The following is a 26,500-nucleotide window of genomic DNA, read 5'->3' as shown; positions in this document are numbered from 1 at the left end:
AAACAGATCCCAACTGGAGGTTTATACAGATTTGATTGTGGCTCATACAAGTATAGAGGGTACTGAATGAGGGCAAAGGACTGCTCAGTGACACCGTGTTCCAGAAGCCCTAACAGTGGGACGAGTTCATGAAGCTGAGGAGGCCATGGCCGTGGATCTGGGTGCCCTGCTGGACGCCGGGGACGGCGCTGTGGTGACTCTGCTGGCCGGGGACAATACGCAGCTGGTGGCTCACAGGGCTATCTTGGCCGCCAGGAGCGCTGTGTTTGCGGGCATGCTCCGTCGTCTCACCTTAGAGGCCAGCAGCAGCCAGCTCGCACTCTCCGACATAGAGGGCCCTGTGCTGCGGCAGGTGCTGGCACACCTCTACACCCTCCAGCCCCCACAGCTGCCCAGCATGGCGCCGCAGCTGCTGGTCGCCGCTGACCAATACGGCTTGTCAGTACTGAAGGTGCAGTGCGAGCAACAGGTGGCCGCGCAGCTGTCTGTCGAGACTGCATCAGCCACAGGTGTTCTCGCGATTAGGCACTCCGCTAACATGTTGAAGCAGGCTGCCGTCGCCTTCATAAAGGCCCACTTGCTCAGTGTGATGGCGACGCAGGGCTGGGATGAGGCTGTAGTCAACGACCCACAAACTTTTATGGAGTTGGTTCACCTGATTGCAGAGACACCGACAGACACCAGGTAAGCATGAGACAAGCTGCTCATCTATGTTACACAGCTCTACGTGTGCCTACTGATAAGCCTAAAATGTCCACGACTAAGTGTAATTAGATGTGCCTGCATCGTAAAATACACTACTATTGATATTGAAACGTCCCCTTAGAAAAATTATACATGACTGTGCTTAAACTGACACACAATATTTTTTTAGCGCAACGCAATCTGACTTTCAAAAATCCCTACAAAAGAATGGCCCTGACTAACATTAACCTATACCTTTCACAAATCACTTACCTCACAAAAATATTCGTTACTCGAACTACTGCAATACAGCGAGCGCCACTACTGCCAGCTAAATAAAAGATTCAAACTACTGAAGGCACTAACTACTGATACGCATAGTTAGCAAATGAAAGATTTAGATAGAGAACAAACAATGTATTTACCTCATTAGTGTTCAAAAGTCATAATGTATATAGCAGTTCATGATATCCAGTATTACAAATTTCAAAACTCCGCCATCTCTCTCCCCACATCCACCACTGCTGGCAGCTCACCTCCAACTGCGCAACGCTACGCGCTGTTAACAGCCAACTGCCCAACAGTACAATGGCAGACAACAATGCAAACTAGCCACAGACTGCACACAGCACAGCCAGTGATTTTGATACAGAGCGCTACGTGACGTTACCAATATAAAAACCTAAACAGCCTACTTACAATATCCAGTTTCTTGTATACGCTATGTGATGAAAAGTATCTATACACCTGGCTGAAAATGGCAAACAAGTTCGTGGCGCCCTCTATCGGTAATGCAGGAATTCAATATGGTGTTGGCCCATCCTCAGCCTTCATAACAGCTGCTGGAAGGTTTCTTTGGGCCCATTTTTCACGGAGTTCACGGCGTTCCAAAACATCCCAAAGGTGTTCTATAGCATTCAGGTCAGGACCCTGTGCAAGCCAGTCGATTACAAAGACGTTATTCTCGTCTAACCAGTCTGACACAGCTCGTGTATTGTGAGCAGGTGCTCGATCGTGTTGAAAGATACAATCGCCATCCCTGAATTGCCCTTCAACAGTGGCAAAGGTTCTTAAAACATGAATATGGGAGTGTGGTGTGATATTGCCACACAAAAGAACAAGGGGTGCAAGAACCCTCCACGAAAAACACGACGACACCATAACACCACCGCCTCCGAATTCTACTGTTGGCGCAACACACACTGGCAGATGACGTTCACTGGGCATTCACCACAGCCATACCCTGCCATCGGGTAGCCACATTGTGTGCCGTGATTCGTCACACCACACAACGTTTTTTCCACCGTTCAATAGTCCAACGTTTATGCTCCTTACACTAAGCGAGGCGTGGTTCGGCATTAACCAGCGTGATGTGTGGCTTATGAGTAGCTGCTCGACCATGAAATACAAGTTTTCAAACCTCCCACATAACTGTCATAGTTGTCCGCCCCAGTAGCTGAGTGGTCAGCGTGACGGATTGCCGTCCTCTGGGCCCGGGTTCGATTCCCGGCTGGGTCGGAGATTTTCTTCGCTCAGGGACTGGGTGTTGTGTTGTGTTCATCATCATTTCATCCCCATCCGGCGTGCAGGTCGCCCAATGTGGCGCCGAATGTAATAAGACCTGCGATATGGCGGCCGGACCTGCCCCGCGAGGGGCCTCCTGGCCAATGACGCCAAACGCTCATTTCATTTCATTTCACTGTCATAGTACTTGCAATGGATCCTGATGCAGTTTGGAATTCCTGTGTGATGGTCTGGATAGATGTCTGCCTATTACACATTACCATCCTCTTCAACTGTCGGCAGTCTCTGTCTGTCAAGAGACGAGGTTGGCCTGAACGTTTTGTGCTTTATATGTCCCTTCACGTTTCCACGTCACTATCGCATCGGAAATAGTGGACCTAGTTATGTTTAGGAGTGTGGAAATCTCTGGTACAGACGTATGACCATATTCGAAGTCCGTGAGTTCCGCATAGCACCCCATTCTACTATCTCACGATGTCTAATGACTACTGAGGTCGCTTATATAGAGTATTTGGCAGCACAGTGCACCTGATATGAAAAACTCATGGTTTTGGAGGGTGTCTGGATACTTTTGATCACATCATGTAAGTAATGTATTTACAGCTGCAAGTAGGATGAGACTCCAGCTGTACAGTTCTCTGACGACATATTAGAATTTGTGTTGCAGTGGAGCTCGAGCTTAGGCTTGCCACTTTATGGAACAGCTTGCCTCAACCACTTCGGCTGTCCAAGCACGCTTCCAGACCTCCTAACTTCACCATGTGTCCACATCCTGCATTTGCACAAATGCTTTGATTCTCACTCAGAAAGAGACTTACTTATTATTGTCATGGTCTTTCCTAGACATGTAAAAATTTTCCAGTCTCTTTATTTGTTATAGAATATCCTCCATATCTGTGGGAACACACACTGCTATGACCGACAGCTGTATGAAATACAAGAAATGCATTTGCAACTGCTAATACAATGACACGCCAAGTATACAATATAGGGTGAATCACTGGAAACTTGCAAATGATGTAAAAATAGAAAGCACAATTGATGTGCAGTTTCACAAAATTGATTAATAGTGAGGGACTCGTGTTATTCACTTATCAATAGATTGTAATAATACATAGAATGGGTTTTCTTGGTGAAAACATTCAATTCCTTAAAAGGAACAATGCCAGTGATACTAATCAACAAAATATATCAATAGATTGTAATAATACATAGAATGGGTTTTCTTGGTGAAAACATTCAATTCCTTAAAAGGAACAACGCCAGTGATACTAATCAACAAAAAGTAAGGTAAATTAGAATGTCGATGCTGTTTGGTGTAGGATTCTATGTGACTCAATTACGACATATCGTATTTTGAAAAGTCCCCACGCCAAAACTTATAGCTGTGGTCATCATCATCATCATCATCATCATCTTTGGGTTGTCTGCCTTGCAGCGGGTTTTAACTGCCTAGCCCTCCATGCTTCTCTGTCTGCTGCGTTTCTCTTCATTCTTTGGTACCCACCTTGTGGCCCGCAGACATCATTCGGCATCTGAAACCTTCTTCTGCCCTTCCTTGTCTTTCCCAGAAGGAAACGTTCAGTTGTCTCTACTAGAAGGCAATCTCTTCTTAGATTGTGGCCTATCCAGTTTAGTTTCCTGTCCTACATCGCTAGAAGCATCCTCCGTTCTTCTCCAACTCTCCTCAGTATATCTGAGTAATTCCTAACTTTATCAGTCCAGCTGATCTTCGTTCCACGCCATATCCACATTTCACAAGCTTTAATTCTCTTCTCATTCTGCTTTATCAAAGCCCACGTTTCTGCTCCATATAAGGCCATGCTCCAAATTAAGCACTTAACCAGTCGCTTCCTTAATTCCCTGTTTAAACAACTAGTTAAGAGTCTTCTCTGCTTTTGAAATGCCTGTTCCGCCCGAGTCATTCTCACTTTGATATCTTGTTGTCAGTCCGTATCTTCTTTAATCCAATTTCTCAAATACTTGAATGCTCTTACCTGTTCTATGATTTCTGACTCCAAATTAATTTTTACTTTTCTTTTCTTTAGGCTTATGGCAATGCTTTTGGTTTTCTTTTTATTAATTGTCATACCATATACTACATTGACTTCATTCAGGTCATTTAGCACTTGAGTCAGCTTCTCTTGATTATTTGTGAGGATCGCCATGTCATCTGCAAATCTTATACATTCAATATTTTGTCGACCTATCCTGACGCCTCTTGTCGGCTTTCCAGTACTTCCTTCTGACAGATGTTAAATAAGATCGGCAAGAGACAACAGCCCTGTCTAACAACTCTCCCAATCCTGTTGTCTCCAGACATCTCATTATCTATTCGTACCCGAGCTTTCTTATCCAGGTACAGATTTGCCATCAGTCTTCTCACATTCCACTTTACTCCTTTCTTTTTCTAAAGACCTAACAGCTTATCGAACTGCTCTCTATCAAATGTCTTTTCAAGGTTTATGAAGACAGCATACACTTCTATGCTCTTTTCTATGTATCTTTTGCTGATGGTTCTTAGAACCCCAATGGCATCTCGTGTTCACCTTTCCCCTTACGAAACCATAGTGTTCTTCACCAAGTGTTTCTTGCAGTGTTCCATATAGCCTCCTATTTAGAATCCGAAGAACTACTTTTGCTACCTTCGGTATGAGGCTGATTGTCCCATGGTCTTTACACTTTTTAGGATAATTAGTCTTTGGAATTGGGACTATTATACTTACGAGAAAGTCTTCTGCCCATTCACATTTGTCGTAGATGTAGTTGCAGAGAGAGGTCAACTCATTTTTGCCTGTTTCTTTTAAACTCTTTAAGATTTCCGCCGGAACGTCATCTACACCGCATGCTGTGTTGCTTTCAAGTTCTCCCAGTGACTTATTTGGCTCTGAACGTAGGATAAAATCTCCTTTTTAATTTCATTTACTCATTCTTCCTTCTCAATCTACAGATCAGAGTGTCTGTGGTAGCACACAATAAAGAAAAGCAGAAGTGCATACAAAAGTTATGTGGATTCTGGTCAGCAACGAGGCAATTGACCATCACAGGTTGGGTTCAAAAGCAGCACCAGCAACGGCAAAACACAGTTCCGGTCTGGTTTCAACGACCTTTCCATACATGCTAGCATTTCAGCGGAGATGTCCAAGAAGGCTGCAGTAATACGTCGCTGCATATCATCGACTGTAGTCTGTATGTCCCCGTAGACAGAGACTTTCTGCTTTCCACACAGAAAAATGTCTACAGGCGTAAAATCTTGGGAGTGGGACAGCCAAGGTACAGGTCCTCAGCATCCAATCCGGCAATTTGGAAAGAATTCGTGAAGATATACTGCAGTACTTCGTGCGCTATTGGTTGAACAGCCATCATGTTGGTACCACAGGTTCCTCCTAGTCTGCAGAGGAAGAGCAGAGCATCCATGGATGATGGCAGCTGTAATACTTGTTCGCATTCAGATTGGCGTATATGAAAAACGGACCTGTGAACTGGCAGTTCACTATCCCACTGTATGTTTACGTTCCATGGATGCTGACGCTCCATCTGACGAAGCCGACAGCGATTGTCAACAGACCACAGGGTATGTGTCGATGATTTACTTGGCCATGTTTATTAACTGTGGCTTCATCACTGAACAAGATACAAGATACACCTGGAGTATTCTGTCTTAAGGCCCATGTATAGAAGGTAACACGTTTGTCATAATAATTTCCATGCAGTTCTTGATGGAGAGAGAGATGTGATGGTAATGGAACATATGTCGAGGGACAATACATACGACAATTGCCTGACCCATGCCACGTCCTCATGCGATTACACGGCAGCTAATCTGGAACATCAGGAAGCACATGAAATTGCCCCTCTTCTGTCGTCACTTTTTTCTTTCTGTTACGTTGTCTATGTGTTACATTACCTCTTTCAGTTAATGAACTTGGAGGTTGATAAATAATTGCTAAGATGCAAATTAAATTCCTTTCGAACAGGCCACGAAAGCCCAACGGTACCGACCGGCCGCCGTGTCATCCTCATCCCACAGGCGTTACTGAATGCGGATATGGAGAGGTATGTGGTCAGCATACCACTCTCCCCGGCCGTATGTCAGTTTCCGAGACCGGAGTCGCTACTTATCAATCAAGTAGCTCCTCAGTTTGCCTCACAAGGGTTGAGTGCACCCCGCTTGCCAACAGCTTTAGGCAGACTGCATGGTCACCCATCCAAGTGCTAGCCCAGCCCGATAGCATTTATCTTCGGTGATCTGACCAGAACCAGTTTTACCACTGCGGCAAGGCCGTTGGCCCTAATTGCTGAGGTGGCTGATGTTTATTGGGATATCTCTCCACATACACTGAACGAGAGAGAAATGCATTCTTCCTACACTCTCCATACGTCATACAGATGCCGGCATTATCTGCATTGGTAAATCCCGTTATTCACTCACGACCTACTGCTTGGATTCTCAGACACTACCTGAACAGCAAGTCGAAATGCACTCAAGGTACACACAAGCACTCAGTAAGCAAACTTAACAACATTGTACCTAGCAACGAAGCAGGTTGAATATCACAAATAAATGTCAGTGTCGAAACTTTTCGGAATATTGTATCTCGAAAACGACTCGCACCATAATCCTCAACAAACACCAGTGACATCTGATTTGTTCTACTTCTAATTTGTTAATGTCAATAGGCGTTGATCTACACTCCTGGAAATTGAATTCATTGTCCCAGGAAGGGGAAACTTTATTGACACATTCCTGGGGTCAGATACATCACATGATCACACTGACAGAACCACAGGCACATAGACACAGGCAACAGAGCATGCACAATGTCGGCACTAGTACAGTGTATATCCACCTTTCGCAGCAATGCAGGCTACTATTCTCCCATGGAGACGATCGTAGAGATGCTGGATGTAGTCCTGTGGAACGGCTTGCCATGCCATTTCCACCTGGCGCCTCAGTTGTACCAGCGTTCGTGCTGGACGTGCAGACCGCGTGAGACGACGCTTCATCCAGTCCCAAACATGCTCAATGGGGGACAGATCCGGGGATCTTGCTGGCCAGGGTAGTTGACTTACACCTTCTAGAGCACGTTGGGTGGCACGGGATACATGCGGACGTGCATTGTCCTGTTGCAACAGCAAGTTCCCTTGCTGGTCTAGGAATGGTAGAACGATGGGTTCGATGACGGTTTGGATGTACCGTGCACTATTCAGTGTCCCCTCGACGATCACCAGTGGTGTACGGCCAGTGTAGGAGATCGCTCCCCACACCATGATGCCGGGTGTTGGCCCTGTGTGCCTCGGTCGTATGCAGTCCTGATTGTGGCGCTCACCTGCACGGCGCCAAACACGCATACGACCATCATTGGCACCAAGGCAGAAGCGACTCTCATCGCTGAAGACGACACGTCTCCATTCGTCCCTCCATTCACGCCGGTCGCGACACCACTGGAGGCGGGCTGCACGATGTTGGGGCGTGAGCGGAAGACGGCCTAACGGTGTGCGGGACCGTAGCCCAGCTTCATGGAGACGGTTGCGAATGGTCCTCGCCGATACCCCAGGAGCAACAGTGTCCCTAATTTGCTGGGAAGTGGCGGTGCGGTCCCCTACGGCACTGCGTGGGATCCTACGGTCTTGGCGTGCATCCGTGCGTCGCTGCGGTCCAGTCCCAGGTCGACGGGCACGTGCACCTTCCGCCGACCACTGGCGACAACATCGATGTACTGTGGAGACCTCACGCCCCACGTGTTGAGCAATTCGGCGGTACGTCCACCCGGCCTCCCGCATGCCCACTATACGCCCTCGCTCAAAGTCCGTCAACTGCACATACGGTTCACGTCCACGCTTTCGCGGCATGCTACCAGTGTTAAAGACCGCGATGGAGCTCCGTATGCCACGGCAAACTGGCTGACACTGACGGCGGCGGTGCACAAATGCTGCGCAGCTAGCGCCATTCGACGGCCAACACCGCGGTTCCTGGTGTGTCCGCTGTGCCGTGCGTGTGATCATTGCTTGTACAGCCCTCTCGCAGTGTCCGGAGCAAGTATGGTGGGTCTGACACACCGGTGTCAATGTGTTCTTTTTTCCATTTCCAGGAGTGTATTTCGAAAAGTGTAATTTTTCACTAACAATACACATCCTAGTTTCTAATACAATCTTTTGTATGGCTAACAATACGAGCCCCGCAGTTCCAGTCCACTGTATGAGAGCAGCACATGAATAGCACTTCCAATATCCGCCATTCTTTTCAGTCGAAGTTTTAGGCGATTCATCCTGTATATTTGCGTCATAGTGAAACTTCTTCCAGACTGAGACTCGAACCCGGAACCTGGAAGTATGCTCGAATAGCAGAGGTCGTTAAGGCGACTGCTCGCATGAAGTGGGATATCCATGTTGGGATCCCAGTCTGGCACAAATATTCATACGTCACCAATAAATTACAGAGCTGGAATGTGATCGTATTCTCAACTTGAACACATTTCGTCTGTTGCTTCAGACATTAATCCTTGTCTGAAGAACATGCTATAGAAGGTTTTTAAACACAGGCACTGTGAGTAGTATTTACATGCCCAGGCAAAGGGCGCAACAACAATAAGTGTGTTTCTTCCTGTGTGAGTGTTACAATGACTGTTCTACAGCAAGACATGGAAACTCACGGTGATGTGTCGAGTTTTGGGTCGGTCACTGAAGCACGCTCGCATAGACAAAGTGGTTACGGCGACCACTCATGTACAGTGGGAAATTCTGATTCCAGTCCAGGTCTGGTATCAAGTTTCATACGTCAACAGTAAACTGTGCAGTTGGAGTGACGTATTCGCCATTGTGAATAAGTTTCCTGTACTTTACACAGCTGTAGATCACAGCAGCATCTGTTTTTTCAGACATGCATGCATGTCTGAAGGACATTGCATAGTAGGCTCTTAAACACAGACACTGAAATTAGCAATAGCATTTTCTGATGGCTCACGTTGCTTTCGTAAAATTCTCGTAAGAGTTTCATCAAATCACCGTACTAAACTGAGTATGTCAGCACGTAAGTTAGCCTCCAAAAATCCTGCAATAGCCAAGACGTTCATAGCTTTGTGAATTATTTTGGTCTTATTTGCAGTCGTCATTTGTATTAAATTGCATGTGTACAGCAAGCTGTTATTTACGTTAGCCTATCAAGTGGTTGAAGAAAGATGAACATTAGCTGTGGCCGCAGCAGGTTCCGTTCTAGTGACGGACACAATGATGGGCTGCTCAGATCAGAGACAGACACAGTGACATGTGCCGCTGACAGCTAGGGCAAGCACGATTTGTTCTTTGAGCTGTACATGCTACCCTAAACCTCTTTATTCAAAGTAACCTTATGAAGCAAGTGTCGATCAAACATGTGCCCCACTCCCCTCCAAGGTCACGGAACGGGGGCCTACCGTGACCGGTTCAAGTTTTCTGGCGTCGCGATGGCATCGGCCTCTGAGTTAGGTGTAGCTTCCACTGTGTGGAGTGTTGGTGTTTGATTACACCGCTTAGTATCCTGTGAGGCTTTCGACTGAAATTCTCTTTGCCTCTGAGCGTTATTCAGCATATTTGCGTTACATTTCTGGCGGCATTCCGCTGTCTGTGGGTTATTTGGTTGTCTGATATTGTTTTGCGTTTGCCAACGATCGGCTGACTGTTGCCGGTGGCTTGTGTCTGTACATACTGTACAGGCTGGCCTTACGCTACGCGCTTGTTGTAGTTGTTTTTGCTAAAGTTTTGCCCATTTCTCTTATATGCGCCTTTACATTTACGACTTTCTCCATTGCCGTTGTGATTATCGTTACCATTATCCGTAAATCTCTGTGACGCTATCGGGTTATTAACAGGCTTAGGTTGTACTGGTATCTCTTCGTTTATCAAATCTATTGAGTCCAGTAGAGATAGAAAGTATTCGGTGTCGATTTACGGGATGTTAATGAGTTTTTCCCTAACGTGGGCAGGAAGACGGCTCTTTAAAATTTTTTGAAAATTTAGCTGGTTCGTCCAGACCTAGTTTTATTCAAATATTTTTCAAAATATCCTCGTAAGCTTCCATACTTGCTATTGAACGGAGCTGGGTTGAATACTTCACGTCTGAGCCTCTCTTGTACGGCCTCAGACCAATACTTACTCAGAAATGCCGTCTCATTCCGTTCATAATATTGGCAACGTTCCGATGCGTCCGTAGCTCACAGTAGAACGTCACCCTGTGTGTATCCATGAAGAAATCTAATTTTCTGGGCTTCGGTCCAGGTACGAGGTAAAACATTTCGAAATGCTCTGATAAAGACCACAGGGTGTGTTCCTTTCCATTCATAAGCAAATATTGGGAATGTCGATGCGTAAGTAATCATTCATCTGCAAGTAATGTTGACAAACAGGCCGCGCTGTCAGTGACAGTCGTGTTTATGGTCGCTTGTGGCGTATCCATGGCAACTGCGCCTGCTCGACAGGTGCAACTGCCGGCAAGTTGCAAGTTGCATTGTGCAACCTTCGCTATTTCCCTTCTAAGGGCTATTCCTGAATTGTTGGTAACCAGTGAAGGCATCTAAGAGCATAGCTTTGTTTTCTGTCATATGCTGATTTGGAATGTCCGTAGTTTTAGCAACACTGCCTCGCAACCTTTCCTCTGCTTCCTATAACCCTAGTCTGTTTTAGCAAGAAGTTGGCTTTACGTCTCTTTTAGAGCTCTAAAGAGCCCTGCAGGATTTACATAAGGGCCACGCGGGGTAGCCGTGCGGTCTAAAGCGTCTTGTCACGGTCCGCGCGGCTCCCCCCGTCAGTGGTTCGAATCTTCCCTCGGGCATCGGTGAGTGTGCTGTCCGTAGCGTAAGTAAGTTAGTTAAGTGTATAAGCTTACGGAGCGATGACCTAAGCAGTTGGGTCCCATAAGATCTTACCACAAATGTACAAATTTTACAGTACCTACATAGATTTTGCATTCTGACACTACCTTTCCAGCAAGGGTGCTGCCCTTCTCCAGCATCCCGGCTTCAGCTTTTTCAGTTACTTCCTTTACATCTACACATAGCATACCTCTCTGTTTTTAGCAAATTCTGACTCTAAAATGATCTACTCTTAGACTCAAGTTTTGTATTTCTGTAGTTAGGTTTTTGCATACGTCTTGCAGCTCGTTGACTTCGTTCGTCACATTTTTTACCGACGCATCCACATGGGATTGCGTGTCCTGAACTTGACTAAATGCTTTACTGAGGTTTTGCAACTCACCTGCAAGTTGTTCCCGATTACAATTTGCGGATCTTACCTTTTCCGTTAACATATTTATATTGCGGGACATGTCGGTAATTATTTCTTGTTTTAGTTGTTTACCGTGCTCTGTGAACTTACCGGATAATTCGTCAGATAATTCAGTGCGTACATTTTTGCCCACCTCTCTCAACTGTTGACTAATACTATTCTTGGAATCGTTAAACGCCTGGTTTTGCTGTGCAAACTGTTGTGTTATTAGCTGCATTAGCTGTGTCAGAGTGTGTGTTTCACTGGTATTTGCATTGCTTTTGTGAACTGTTTCCTGTGCTTGCGTCCGCGACGTCGTGAGCAGATAATCAAAGAAATTTTCGCTATTGCGCACGTCAGATTCTCTACTTTAGAAAACGTTTCCCGGTGAGACCTCAGAAATTGGCTCATAGAGCGTCATAAGAGCGGCATCATGACTAGTTATATTACCAGTATCACAATTTTTTAATAATGGGACGCCAACCTCGTCGTTTTGGTAGTCATTGGCCAGTTCACGAGTTGGTGCGTGACCTTCAAATGTTGACAAGCTCGAATTTCCGCCATCTTGGCATATTGCATTTTGTAATGAATTTTCAACAATGGCCATTTCCTTTGACTCCATTCTGAACAGTTTTTATTAAAATTATGAAAGGAAAATAATTTTAAACATGAAATTTTGTTTGAATCGTATCCTTCAATTAAATGTTGACTTTACACATATCTTCGTCTTTTCTATAGAAATCCACTTTCCGTAAAGGATATTAATTGGAAGGAACAAGGATCTACTGCGAGAGAGACGGCGCCAAGTGGGGCCATATAAGCATACAGCGTAGCAACTTCCTACTTTAACCGCTGAAATTCGCATTCCCAGCACATCTCGTTCGTAGGCAGAATTTCATTTTAATTTGCTCCTTCAAGTTGTTAATGGTTTCAACCTCACGGACGTGTAAAAATCCAACAAAGGCCTCATTAGTTCTTTGTAACGATAAAATCGATTTTTTTTGTTTTTTTACAATCGTATTGACTTACTAGGATCACGTAAACAACTTCAGTTCCTCTTCTTCCATTGTTGTTGTATCCTATTTTTCCAGGATTCCCTCATTTCATCCCCATGAAGTCTCTTCTTTTCTTCTGTCCATGCTGTTCACGATTTTTTATTTCTTCTCCTTTGAAAGCCTTCCACATTTAGTATTTTGTTTTTAAAATGGTTTCTTTCTGCTATTTCTGATTCTTTTATGTTGTTTCTTTCAAGATTTTTTCTTACTTCTGTAATCCATGCTATTGTCGATTTCTTCTTCCAGAAATATAGCAGTATTTGTTTTGTTGGTCTATTTCCATTCTTTCGGTGGAGATGTCCAAAAAAGGTTAATCTTCGTTTGGCCATTACTGCAGATATTTTCTCTATATTTTTGTAGATCTCCTCATTACTTCTTATTTTCCAACCATCTGCGGTTTTCATTGTACCCATTATTTTTCTAATAATCCTTCTTTCCAGTACCTCTAGTTTGTCCATCTTGTAGTTCATCGTTAGGCATTCAGATCCATATAAACATTCTGGTTGTACCACTGTGGTGTAGTGTTTTAGTTTTATTTTTCTAGATATACATTTCTTGTTGTAAATATTTTTGGTCAAACCATATGCTCTTTCCATTTTGTTAATTCTTACATCTATTCCAGATTATTCTAGTCCAATCTGTTGTATAGTTTCTCCAAGGTATTTAAATTTATTTACTCGCTCTATTTTACCTATTTGTGTTTCTATGTATTTTGGTGCATTTTTTGTATTTGTCATGAATTTTGTTTTTTCAGCTGAAATGGATCATTTACCTGAAAAAATTTTTTTCTTCAAGAATTGAAAGGTCTGTTCACATTCCTCTCGGCGCCGTAGTGTCACGGTTGCCATTGAATAGTGGCGGGGGGACTAGAAATGTGATATATATTGGAAATCTGAATAAATATTTGCTGTTTAAATAATTAAAAAGTAAATTTTGAAAGAATGATTGAAAAAAATGGAAGGTACACATATCCTGTGTGAACTTTAACTGGCTCTAATAGAAACAGACCTTCAATATTCAATACATGTATTCAGCATTCAGCATTCGTAAATTTACATACATCCTTTTCTTGTTACCGCTATTGTGCATGAATATTTGTATGACAAAACTGGTTCGGATCGAACCTCCTCTGCTGAAGCGAATTCTTCTTGTTATCTTCGATCCTCTTGATGCAGAATTCCCGGCGCGTCACGGAAAAGCCACAGCGACCTCTGACTGTGTTCCCTGTATGCTTCAATTTATCTGTCAGGCAGCGAATTATTAATTATGGAACAGTGACTCGTAACAGCACACTTGTTTCAATCTGTGTCTTCGCTCTTCTTGGGATTCACAGAATGAATAGCGTTCAGTTTCGAATTGGAATGTCGACACTTTTTATTTCACAGATAAGAGAGACATCAGTAACTACCGACCTATATCACTGCTGATATCATTTTCCAAAATGTTTGAGAATGAGATGTATTCTAAAAGAGTATTACATCTTGGCAACAATAATGTCCTCAGAAAATCAAAATTTGGGTTTAAGAACGGTTGCTTTACTGAGAATGCTGTTTACATGTTCACACACCAGATATTACAAGCATTACATAACAAAATAGTACTGGTAGGTATTTTCTGTGACCTATCCAAAGCATTTGATTGTGCAAATCATAGTATACTCCTTGATAAATTGAAGTTTTTTGGGATTGATGGTATAGCCAACCAATGGATCATGTCATATCTGACCAAAAGAATGCAAAAATTTGTACTTATTAGTAGTTCAACAAACAGAATCCAGGGACATAATTCTGGCAGGGGAGAAATCACGTATGGGTTTCCCCTAGGTTCAATCTTACGTCCACTAGCGTTACTCACATATATAAATGATCTACAGTCTAATGTACAACAAGCAGAACTACTTCTTTTTTCAGGTAACACCAGTATGGTAATCACTCCCAGTATACGTGCAGAAATCGGGAAAACGGTGAACAAAGTTCTCAAAAGTATCATTGACTGGTTTTCTGCGAATGGTCCCACCCTGAATTTCACAAAGCCACATATTATTCAGTTCTATACCTCCAGGGGTACTGCACCAGTGATAAGTGTAACATGTTGTGATGAAATAATTCATATAGTGGGAAATTAAAAATTCTGTGGTGCCCATATTGATGAGAATTTAAATTGGAAAAAACACAAATTTCGGAACTCCTAAGACAATTTAGTTTAGCCCCGTTTTAACTTAGTCATAGCAAATTTTGAAGAGATAGAAATCAGTAAGTTTACATATTTGGCTTATTTACATTCAGTAATGTCATATCGAATAATGATCTGAGGTTACTCATCATTAAGAAAGAAGGTCGTCACTGCCCATAAACGTGCTGCGAGAACAATATGTGGTGCTTACCCGTGATCACCTTGTAGACATCTGTTTGAGGAGTAGGGTATTCTGACCATTGCTTCACAGTATATTTACTCCCTTATGAATTTTTTTGTAAATAATCCACTACAGTTCAAAAGCTACGATGAGGTACATAATTACAATACTAGCAGAAAAATGACATTTATTAATCAACATTAAGGTTGTCTTTAGCACAGAAGGAGGTGTACAAAGCTGCAAAAAAATTTTTGGCAGCTTACCCAGTGATATAAAACGTCTAACAGATGGCAAGGTGAAATGTGAAAATAAACTGAAAAAGTCTCTCCTTGACAACTCCTATTCTGTAGAAGAATTTCTATGTTTGTAATGTGTAAAAGATGGTGGGATAACTCAATCTGTACATATTACTTACATTTTGGAGAAAAAATAAGTGTGTGGTGATGTTTAGAGTACAAGTAGAAGTACAAATTAATTTGCGATATGAATGCACCGATAATCTTAGGAACCAACATCCCTCGAACTAACAACACTGCACAACATCATATCACTGGTATAATTTCCCCTTTGTAATTTGTATCCCATTTCTTCGTGTTCTAGGTTTATTTTCGTATCATTCTTACACACAACAGGGACGAAACAACCGAAAAAGATTTTTAGCACACGTCTCTCCAGATTCTTCCCCCAACAGTCGGATTCGTGACTGCTAAGGGGCGAATGTCAAAAATTTTAGAAAATTGATTTTTCAAAGATATGCGTATTTTGTACCGCATACCTTCCTGAATAGTACGATGTATAAAAAATATACATTTTAGTGATTACAAGCCAAACCCCTTTGCACAGCTTCAATCCTACACAAAGTCACCAGGGCAACAAATACAGAGCAAAGGGTGCTGCAACAAATGTGACACCAATGGCTCAGGACTTTAATGGAAGCCACCAAACCTATATCAGGGACCTTGCAAATGAAAACTTATTGAAGAAATGTGTTCATGGTGGTACCCAAAAACCAAATGAAAGTTTTAACCAATGTGTATGGGAAATATTGCCTAAAACCATTTTTGTTGGACAAAATGCAGTTGCTATTTGTGTTTATGACGCGGTTTCATGTTTTAATGATTGTGTGCAAAGCAAGAAATATGTTTTAGAGAAAATGGGAATAAAGACCGGAGTGAACTGCATCAAAGCTTTGTATGCGATAGAGAGTGTGTAGTGAAAGGAGATAAATTATTTTTGGAGGTGATAAAATCAGGAATGTGAAAAGAATGAAAACCGACTAAGAAAATGGAAAAGAACTTGCTTATGGTGCTGGACAGTTCTAAAGGAATGATACACACAAGCAGAAACTTTAATGGCCATTTTCCGCAAAACAGACATTTCTTAACTTAGGTGCATGTAACATTCATAATAAGTATCCTATTACTTTCAGACTTGGTATGCTCATTAAACACGAACTCCATAATGTAAATCTCTATAATTTTGCAAGTCGATTAAAAACTGTGCTAAAAATTGAGGTAATATAACTATAAAACTTGAGTTTTCTCTAAAGATGAAGTTAAAAATGCTACAGCACATTCATTTTTTCATAAATTAAATAAATTCTAGAGTTTCATGTACCTGTAAGCATGGTTTGTATGCCGTGCAAGATTCATCGAAAGATCTCTCTTACTTATGAAGAAAGGTGTACCTATAGCGACAGCTGCAGCCGATAGGAAGAGGAAAAATTATGAAATTTCACATGTAAAAAAAATTTTTTCTTTGTGTTTTCGCAGTTCCACTGCTATGAGTGTGAATACTGAATCCTTCCTGGACATTCTGACGAAGTTTTATGATTTTATTTGTAAAAGTATAGACTGTGGAAACTAAAATGTCCTCTGGTGTCTCTCCTGTTCCAAGTCGGCCGGCTTGACTTCCTACCCCCCATAACACACGAGCTAGGAACACCATCCCATAACGACAGCACTACATTAAGTGCATTGGAGGGATACTGTCATTCAAATTTCTTTGTGATTTATATTGTTATGTATTGAAACTATGTTGACTAATAGTTGTCATAAGCATATTTGTTGAGCTTAGTATGAGCCTTTCATTTGTGCTTTATTTTGCACCAAATACTGTGTAGTATGCTAGCCTACAAGTATGAGAAAATTAGGAGATGCAATGTGTGAAGTGGTTAGCTGAACGCCTTAGTTGTCCCACTACTGTCTTTGGTAGTGTGTGTTCCATTATCTGTGTGGGGACAGTACCTCAGCAGTACTGTCTGTGGTAATCTGACCACTGGCTTCGATGTGAAAACCCTTCTCGAAGCAGTGTTCCTTCTGCGCAGCACGCCAGGCGCTGGAGAGAGCAGGACCGGCCCCCCCTCGCAGCCACACAGTGGCCACAGCGACGACGGCCGGAGCCCAGCCACAGCTGTGCCCCCCACCACTCCCCAGGCCACTCCACAGCCTGACGACGCTGCCGTCTATCACCTGCGGTGAGTTCTGTCACAATAACAGCGTTACGCGTTGGGCAGTTAGCCCAGTGTTAAAGTGAAGAAGTCGAATGTTGCTATTTTATGTTTTGACGAAGCAGATGTTATAGTTCTGGTATTAAGTTATTTCTTTTATAAATTATGCTGTTTGACGAGGCAAGGATCTACAGGTCTGCATCGTGACGTATTTTCAGTTCCTAATACAACTGAGCCACTTAATGCAGTTACTTGTGTAAGATACTTCCCCAAAGATAGCGACTGTGTTGGTGAGTTAGAGGCAATTTGTGTTTTCGGCGATGATTTGCTATATTATGAATTAATTCTGCAGAGACTGGATCTTGTTTGTTTCTTCTGACTTGCAACCACGTTCAGTATTATTCAGTATTGGGCTGCCTCACCAAATAACCAGGAATCTCTGAAACTCCCACCGTCACTTGCATTTCCGCGATTACTCTCCCAACACTATAATGAGATATTCTCTCAAGGGTCTGTGGGAACCTCTCCACTGGGGGAGGAGAATCAGTTGAGATCCATGTCTTACCCTACTACGAAAGATGTACGTGAGAACCTCTAGCGGCAGTTTTTGGAAATCATTCGTGACAACATCAGCCTCTACTAAACTGTCGCTGATTAACGCAGGCATGTTGGATCAATAAAAATCAGGTCAATTGTAATGCGTGGGGATCGTTGAGTGGAGATGGACACAGCAGCCATATCTCGCCAGCTGTAAAACCCTTTGTGGCTCAGGGAGTTTTACAGCTGACATTGCAAAAGTTTTCTTTTTATTCAGTGCAGACCAGCTTCAGCGTAAATTCGTCATCACGTCACTTTTCTTCTTTGAAATTATTGATCTGTAGTGGTAGTCACAGATATTTGACTGTCGCTTCGTGAAACAATGATAGTCTGATAGTGAACTGATATTGTTGCAAAATGCATTTCAGTGGCTAGCTGAATTCTACAGGCCCAAAAGTGGCAATTCAGAATATTCAACATGCTTTTACAATTAATCAGAGTAGAATCCAACAAGTTATTGGACAATAGAGGAGTCTGTGCCTATTCAAGGGGAAATAAGGAAGGTTACCCAGTGTTTTAACGTTGAAAATGGGATAAGTAATGTTTCAGGTGACTTAAGAAAACATTTCTCTCCCAGTTATTCAAGGATTTCGGACTTTAATTACCTTTTATGGTCAGCCACAGATGTACAATGTCATTAGATTTAATGTCTGTGCCAAATTGAGCAAATACTTATAAGAATACTTATCCCAATCTGAACGCCTTTCGCAGCACAAGCAGTCAACAAAAGTTCATCCATGGGTCTGATAATGTTGAACGATACAGAGAAGGTATGGTGAAATTATGTAAATAAGATAGCCTGACGGGTATTTACCTAATTTCTCGTACACAAATAGCATCAGCCATTCAACATAAGAAGACAACCGACGATAAGGAAGAGTAGCAGGAAAGACTAAAGATAGAGAGCACAGGGAAGAATACTTTGTGGATAATCCAGAAACTCATTATGCAGCATAATTAATAACGCTGAATGCAATTTCAGGGATAGTCTTTAAATTACGTTGCACATACTGGACACGAAATTAGTACAATCTCAGTAGAAAAGCAGCAGACAACAAAGTAGAAAATAAATTATTGTGGTTGACTTAGAAACAAGACATGGAAGGGAAGAATGTTTCAGCATAAAAAGACTGACATAAAAAGTTGAGAAAGCTGGCTAAAAATCGAGAGGGAAACAACAGCATGCGGAAATAAAACATAAAGAGCAGGAAATGAAACATATTAACAAAATACTTGATAATGGAGTGAAAAGTTTGTTGACAGAGAGTTAAGAAAACCAGGCTGGGGAACAGATCGAGCGTAACATGGTACTGATGTGAATAACAATGTACAGTGAAGGCTTCCTTTTTTCTTGGGCATCAGACAGTTGTGGTGACTAATAAAAGGTCCTACATAAAAAAATACAGTCTTTCGAAGACTAAAAGCGACAACTACTTTAAACAAAAATAGTTTACAATCATAAATACACTGATAGAAAAGAATCACAAAACCAAAAACTTGTCAATACAGAGTAGTGAAACTTCAAGGATACATTTGCCAGGGTAACATATTTAACTGATTATCATTGCAAGATCGCAGGTCAATGTAGGTGTGAGATGAGCCACTGGAAACGTGAAATGGTCATACACTGTGAGAAGGTCGAATTAAAACATGCAGACATGCATGAATTGTGTTGCACAAGTATCGGACGAGAGTTTGTGGAATGGAGTTCGATGTCAGATGCACTTGGTTGATCAGTACAGGGACCGTAATGCTGTTTGTGAATGATGCTGGAGTTACTGTATGATGATGTCCCATATCTGCTCGCCTGGGAACGGACCTGATGATTGAGCATGCCAAGAGACATGTCAACACTCTATAGAGCATGTTGGGCTACAACAGCGGTAAGTGAGCTAGCGTTATCCTGTTGGAAAACTCCCCCAGGAATGCTGTTCATTAATGGCACCAGAATGGGTCGAATCAGCAGATTGAAACAGATATTTACACTCAAGGTGTGTGGGATAACAACGAGAGTGTTCCTGCTGTCATATAAAATCGCACCCCAGACCATGACTGCAGGTTTAGGTCCAATGTGTTAACACACAGACAGGTTGGTTGTAGGCCCCCAACTGGCCTCCTTCTAAATCAAAACATGGTCATTACCGGCAGCGAGGCTGAACCAGCTTTCATCAGAAAATACAACAGAGTTCGACCATTCCCTTCAGTTTGCCACCACTGAAGTGCCAAACGGTGTGATGTGGGATCAGTGGAACACACGCTACAGAGAATCTGGCTCGGAGCTGTCCGTGAAGTAACCGATTTGTAATACTTCATTATGTTACTTGGTGCCAACTGCTGCTCAAACTGCTGCTGGAGATGTATTACAGTGCACCAGAGCCATACGGTGAACACGATGGTCTTCCATCTCAGTAGTGTCACGTGGCTGTCTGGAACCCAGTCTTCTTGCGACGGAATATTCTTGGAATCACCGCAGCCAGCAGGCCTGCATAGTGGCTACATGCCTGTCAAATATTTATGCATCACGGTTGGAACATCCAGCTTCTCATAGCCCCTATTACAGATTTCGTTTAATCTCTGTGAGATGTTCATAACGGCGTCTTTGTCGTGTCGAAGGAAATTTTGACTAACATCAGCTTCCTGCATCTAATCTCAAAGGTAACTAACGCTCACGCTCGTTACAGCGTGTAATTACAACAAGCTTGATTTGCTTCCTCATAATGGTACTACTAGCGCCACTCTTAAGCGACACGACTGCCACAGAGTCATCATCATTCAGATGTAGAAACACATGTACCAACTTTCGTTTCTGTCACACTACTTCTTCGTGCTGCAATATGTTTCCGTCAATGTATATACCACTGCAAAGGGAAAAGACGTTTTTTAACATTGTCACCAAGAATCTCAAAAAGCTCTTCAACAACTTACTTCACATTTTTACAACATAGTCAAATAAATGCTGCGACAGTGTTTCTGTTATATACCAATGGTTTAGGAGTGCGCCATTGATTACTAATGAAAACATTCGAACACAGACGCTGCTTAACCTCTGAAAAAAATTAAGAGCAGTGGCAGCAGAAGTCATCCAGTATAAGAAGTCGCCATCTTTCTGACAAAGGCCAAAGAATGTGTGTGTGTGTGTGTGTGTGTGTGTGTGTGTGTGTGTGTGTGTGTGTTTGGGGCTACAGGTGCTCATCGCCGAGGTTATCAGCTTCCTGACAACCAATAATAGAAGGGTCTAAGAGGGAGGAGGAAAGGATAGAGCTTCAAGGAACTTTATTGCCTTCAGGTAGTAAACTGCCCCTAGAAAGCTGGAGAATCAAAAGTGATCAATGCCATGAGGATGCAGAAGGCAATGGAATCTAATAAATTAAAACCACGTAACTTGCATCCACAGGAAATATAACAGTAACAGGAAAACGGTTATGATGCCATCTGCAGTGTGAAAAGATTCCAGACAAGTTACCCTTTTGGATCTCTGCAAATTGACTGCCAAGGGGGAAGTGACTATGAAATAGAGACGGAATAAGTTATTGTGGGATAAGATTCTATGACTTGGAGCTTTGAATTCAGAAGTTTGATTGTAATTGGAAAGCTAGAGTCTAAAAACGGAAGTGCAAAAGCCCAGTCTAGATACATTGGGGGTCACTGATGTGAACTAGGAAAAGGCTAAGCATTTATCTTAAGACACATTGAGGTATATCATCAGCAGCAGGAAATGGTATGTTGGGAGCAGGGTTCGTTATGAATAGGAAAATAGGGGAGAGAGCGGACTACTGTGAACTTCTCAACGACAGAGTTTCTCTCACCAGATTCGACATCAAACGAATGCAGACAGCGACAGTTCAGGTACACATGCCAATGACACAAGTAAAAAGGAGAAAAGAAAGTATGAAATTAAAATGCGGTTGCATGGGAAGGAGAAGCAGAAAGGGTCATCAGCTATATGGGATTGGCATTGGGATGACAGAGATGAAAGTCTAATTGAGTTGTGCAACCAATGTGAGATGGCATTTACAAATACTCTGTTCAGGAATCGTGTGACGAAAAAATATACTTGGAAGAGACCCAGAGACACTGAAAGAGTCCTGCTGGATTACATCATGGTCAGAGATTTCGAAATCAGATATTGGACTGTAAGGTGTACTCAGATGTAAATACAGATCTAATAATTATGAAGAGTAGAGTGAAGTTCAAGAGAATTGTCCAGAAGAATCAGTGTAGAAGGATGTATCATTATGCAGTACTGAGAAATGATGAGATGTATTTGAAGCTTACCAATGATGTGGATATGGCGGTAAGGAACAACACAGTAGGCTGTTCAGTTGAAGACGAGTGTACATCTCTAGAATGTAAAATCACCGACGGTGGACAGACAACACAGATAAAGGGAAGCTAACTTCGAAGAAACCTTTAGTAACAGAAGAAATACTGCAACTGATCGACGAAAGAAGAAAATATAGAAATGTTCAGAGAAAGACAGCTATACAGCTACATTCACTGATGTGGCAAGAGACGTGGGATACCTCCTAATATCGTGTCAGGCCTTCTTGTGGCCAGGGTAGTACAACTGGACGTGGCGGGGACCCAAGAAGTTGTTGAAGTCCCTTGTAAAAATATTTTCCTGTGCTGTCCCTGGAGCCACCCACTACAGTGAATGTGTTGCTGGTGGAGGATTTTGTACAGGAACTGATCTGTCGATTATGTCCCATAAATCTTCTATGGGATTCATGTTGCGCGATACAGATCGCCAAATCATTTACAACAGTTGTCCACAATGTTCCTCAAATCAGTTGCGGACAGTTGTGGCTCATTATATAGTTGTTTGAAAAAATGGAGTAAAAAATGGCTGAAAATGGTCTCGCAGTAGCCAAACATAACCATTTCCAGTCAACGATTGGTTCAGTTGGACCAGAGGACTCAGTCCATTCCACATAAACACAGCGCACACCGTTATGGAGCCAACACCACACTGCCTTGTTGTCAAGTAGGGTCCACAGCTTTGTGGGGTCTACGTCACACTCGAACACCACCATCAGTTTTCACCAACGGAATTCGAGACTTATCTGACCAGACCAAGCTTTTCCAGCCGTCTCTGATCCTACCATTTTGGTTACGAGACCAGGAAAGGAGCTGCAGGTGATACCATACTGTTAGTAAAGGTACCAGCATTGGACATCTGTTACCACAGCCCATTAATCCCAAATTTAGCCGCACTGTCCTCACAGATACGTTAGTCGTACATTCTACATCGATTTCTGCATTTATTTCACGCAGTGTTGCTTGTCTATTAGCACAGACCACTATGGTAGACAAAAATGTTCTTCGTTTTTTTTTTCAACTTAACAGAACTGCACACTCAATTCGACTACTGGTTTAATGTGCTCAGCATAGTTTGTGACCGCCGGTGGCTGATACAACCCTGACAACAGCAGGGCAAGCTGCGAATGAAGTCATCACTCTCATGTGGAAGCAATAACATCATTCTTCCTGCAGAGCAACTCAAAAGATTTATGGAATTGTTTGTGGATGCTTATGTGATGCAACCCGTCTCCCTAGTGTATCCGCAACATGCTCAATGGGATTCAAATTCGGATCTCCCATGTGTGCAATATCTTCTATTTCCAAGAAAACGTCAATCACCCGATCTGTATGAGGCATATCCCTATGAGGCCACAGCACCTCGCAACAATGGCATATCAGTTCCCCAGATCTCGTTACGATACCTGACAGGAGTTAACCCTTGCCAATTCACCCATACAGTGTCATGAAGAGGTGTTCAAGTTGTCAACGTAATCGCTGCCCACACCATTAAAGATCCTTCTGGATAACAGGCTTGTTCCTCAATGTTTGGGCTCCAAAATCCTGTTCCACGTTCCCTCCATATGCAAATCTGTCGATAATCACTCTCCAGTCAATACTGGGATTCACCTGTGAAAATAACATTGACCCATGATTCGGCCATCCAGTTGGCATGTTGATGACTTTACATATTACTTTCTGTGGAGATGTGTCAGGGGTTCATATACAACAGGTCTCTGACTATATAGGCTACTCTGCTGAGGCCTTCTGTATAACGTTTGCCTTGATACAACACATCCAGTGCATGCTGCGAGGTATGATGCCAGTTGCCATGTAGTTGTAAGGCAGTACCGTGATGCCCTTTTAGCCAAATAGCGGTCCCCCCTTTCTCGTATCACACGTGTTGGATCCTGCCCTCGTCTGTGAGATACAGTTTCTGTCTCTACAAACTGTCCCCACATCTGAGAAACAACAGTAAGATCAACATTGAGCCACCAGGCCACTTTGTGATTGTGCTGCTTCCATTCTTCCTATCGCCCTCCACTGCAGAGACCCTGGCATGCGTCTTCTCTGTACCATACTCCACCGTCTGTGACTGTGCCTACAGAGATTGTGGATGTGGGACTACCCGGAAAACACTACCCCATTTTATAGGTGCACTGACTTCATTGTGAGTTTGGTTGTCTGTTGACTGGAATGCTGTCTTCCGTGTAGAACACGATGGTGCTGACATCTGTAGACAGTATGCATGATCACATCGTGAATTAGACACAGGACAGGGAAATCGCAGTTTGTTGCTTTAATTTTGGACACCAGTGTATTGTGGTAACCTTCTTGGGGAGATGAGTTCTTGGAACTCATCACAGTTCTGCTTCTGCGATAGTGTTTCGTCCTCAGACGTGTGTCTTTGAAGAAATTTGTTAGTATTGTCCTTTTGTTGCAGAAATGTATCTGGAGACATGAAGGGCGAGATGCTGATTGCGGCAGCTAAGGAGGGGTCAGTGAGCAAAGTGCGAACGTTGATGGCAGTGGGGGCGGACGTGGAGGCGAAGGACGAGAACAAGCGGACAGCACTGCACTGGGCATCAGCCATGGGGCATGGGGAGGTGGTGGCCCATCTGTTGGAGGTAGGAGCAGGCGTTAACGCCAGGGACCGCTGGCAGAACACGCCTCTCCATCTGGCTGCATGGAAAGGCCATGCAGCTGTGGTGCGGCTGCTGGCAGCTTCCTCTGCCGACCACAACGCCAGGGATCAAAGTGGAAGCACGCCACTGCACGATGCAGCACGGCGTGGCCGCACAGAGGCGGCGGCTGCACTGTTAGAGGCAGGGGCCGACAGGGAAGACAGGAATTATGGTGGGGACACGCCGCTGGACCTAGCCGAGCGGAACAACCACCAGTCGCTCATAGACATCCTAAGATCAAGCTGAGTGTAATGCAGACGACTACGGAGTAAAATAAATAAAGCTTTCTGTGTAACCTCTGCTACTTTTAAAATAAACAATTCAGAAAAGTTAATCCTGCAGTCTTGCTTTGCACCCATATTTACGTAGTACATACAACGGATCCATTACTGTTACAACTAGAGTGAGAACTGTAGGTAGAAGGAGGGTGGAATGTGTGTTCTTATAGGACAACTATCCACGGATTTCCGCCCAATAATATCCAAACAGCAGACTTTGTACACAATTTATTAAATTGCCAATACTAAACTCTTTTAAGTAACAACATATTCATGTAACTTACAGAGCTTAACAAATAGTTAAAACAAACAGCTTTAAAAACAATAACGGCGTCTTGCCACCATAAAATCAAACAACCTTTTACAATAGTGCCTTTGGAGTTTACCCAAGAGACAAAATCCACTAATATGTTAACTTGGCATTACAATTTAAAATCATTTATATAAAAAAAACCTTGAGAAAGATAATGGCACTATAAAATCGAAGAAGCGCAACACACAACCAATAAATATAACAACAAAATAATAATTTGATATAACCAAAGGGCAAGGCCAACCCCCAATGGAATCACAAACGAGCGAGCTCTCAACACTTCAGAGCCTTCCCACTAGAAACAGTCCCCGAAATAAACCACTGAGAGCTCCCCGACATGCCTCCCACAACTGCCCACTACTTATGCACCTTGGTTATGTTCTGTAACACACGACAGATAACATCAACACAAGATAAAATTTAAAAAATCAAATAACAATATAACATCCCGACAGCACATGATAACCACGGCGCCGTTAACTGGGGCGCTCTTAACAAGTGCCGGAAGCCAACACATACAAATATTAATAAGCAATTCTCGCTTCTTAAAACAAAACAATAAAAGCCTAGCACACATGAACAGTAAAACCACAGTCTTAGAAGTGCCTTAACGATACCAAACACGACTATTCCACCGAGTTAATAATAACACAGCGAGAAAAAAAATACAAAACATACCACTAAATTCTGTTACACAAACCAAATTGACGAGATCATGTTGTTCAGGTCGCAGAAGACCACATATACCAAGCACCAGTAAATCAGTATGCATATACTTTCCAAAAACGCCTTTCTTAGGCAGACTTTACCTAAAACATCAAATGCCAAATATACATGAACACAACTCCGGGTGGGTAACAGGAACCACCTACGTGAATTACTTCAAAAAAGGAACAAACAGATACCACCAAAGGTAACGCTGAGCAGACTGGGTGGGCAACGACCCACTCAGCGGGATAACCAAAACATACTCCAGTTGAGCAAACAAATTAGTAACAACAAATATCGTTACGTGCCACACACACAC

General features: G+C 43.0%; 1 protein-coding gene across 1 annotated transcript; it reads left to right on the top strand.

Annotated features, from left to right (window-relative positions):
* Positions 1-25,128, top strand: LOC124553417 (poly [ADP-ribose] polymerase tankyrase-1-like). Its single transcript, XM_047127281.1, has 3 exons — positions 1-684; positions 17,180-17,329; positions 24,642-25,128. The coding sequence occupies exons 1-3, from the start codon at positions 146-148 to the stop codon at positions 25,126-25,128; spliced, it is 1,176 nt and encodes a 391-aa protein (XP_046983237.1). The 5' UTR covers positions 1-145.
* The last annotated feature ends 1,372 nt before the right edge of the window (positions 25,129-26,500 follow it).

This window comes from Schistocerca americana, chromosome 11 (genome assembly GCF_021461395.2).
Source record: "Schistocerca americana isolate TAMUIC-IGC-003095 chromosome 11, iqSchAmer2.1, whole genome shotgun sequence".
NCBI classification, from domain to species: Eukaryota; Metazoa; Arthropoda; class Insecta; order Orthoptera; family Acrididae; genus Schistocerca; species Schistocerca americana.
This window is presented reverse-complemented; position numbering and strand designations above follow the sequence as displayed.

What these genes read in the sequence shown, in the direction of transcription:
- LOC124553417 (XM_047127281.1), top strand. Translation starts at nt 146, where the DNA reads ATGGCCGTGGATCTGGGTGCCCTGCTGGACGCCGGGGACGGCGCTGTG. An exon ending in GAGACACCGACAGACACCAG is followed by an intron (nt 685 to 17,179) that starts GTAAGCATGAGA and finishes CCTTCTGCGCAG; the next exon opens with CACGCCAGGCGCTGGAGAGA. An exon ending in GCTGCCGTCTATCACCTGCG is followed by an intron (nt 17,330 to 24,641) that starts GTGAGTTCTGTC and finishes CTTTTGTTGCAG; the next exon opens with AAATGTATCTGGAGACATGA.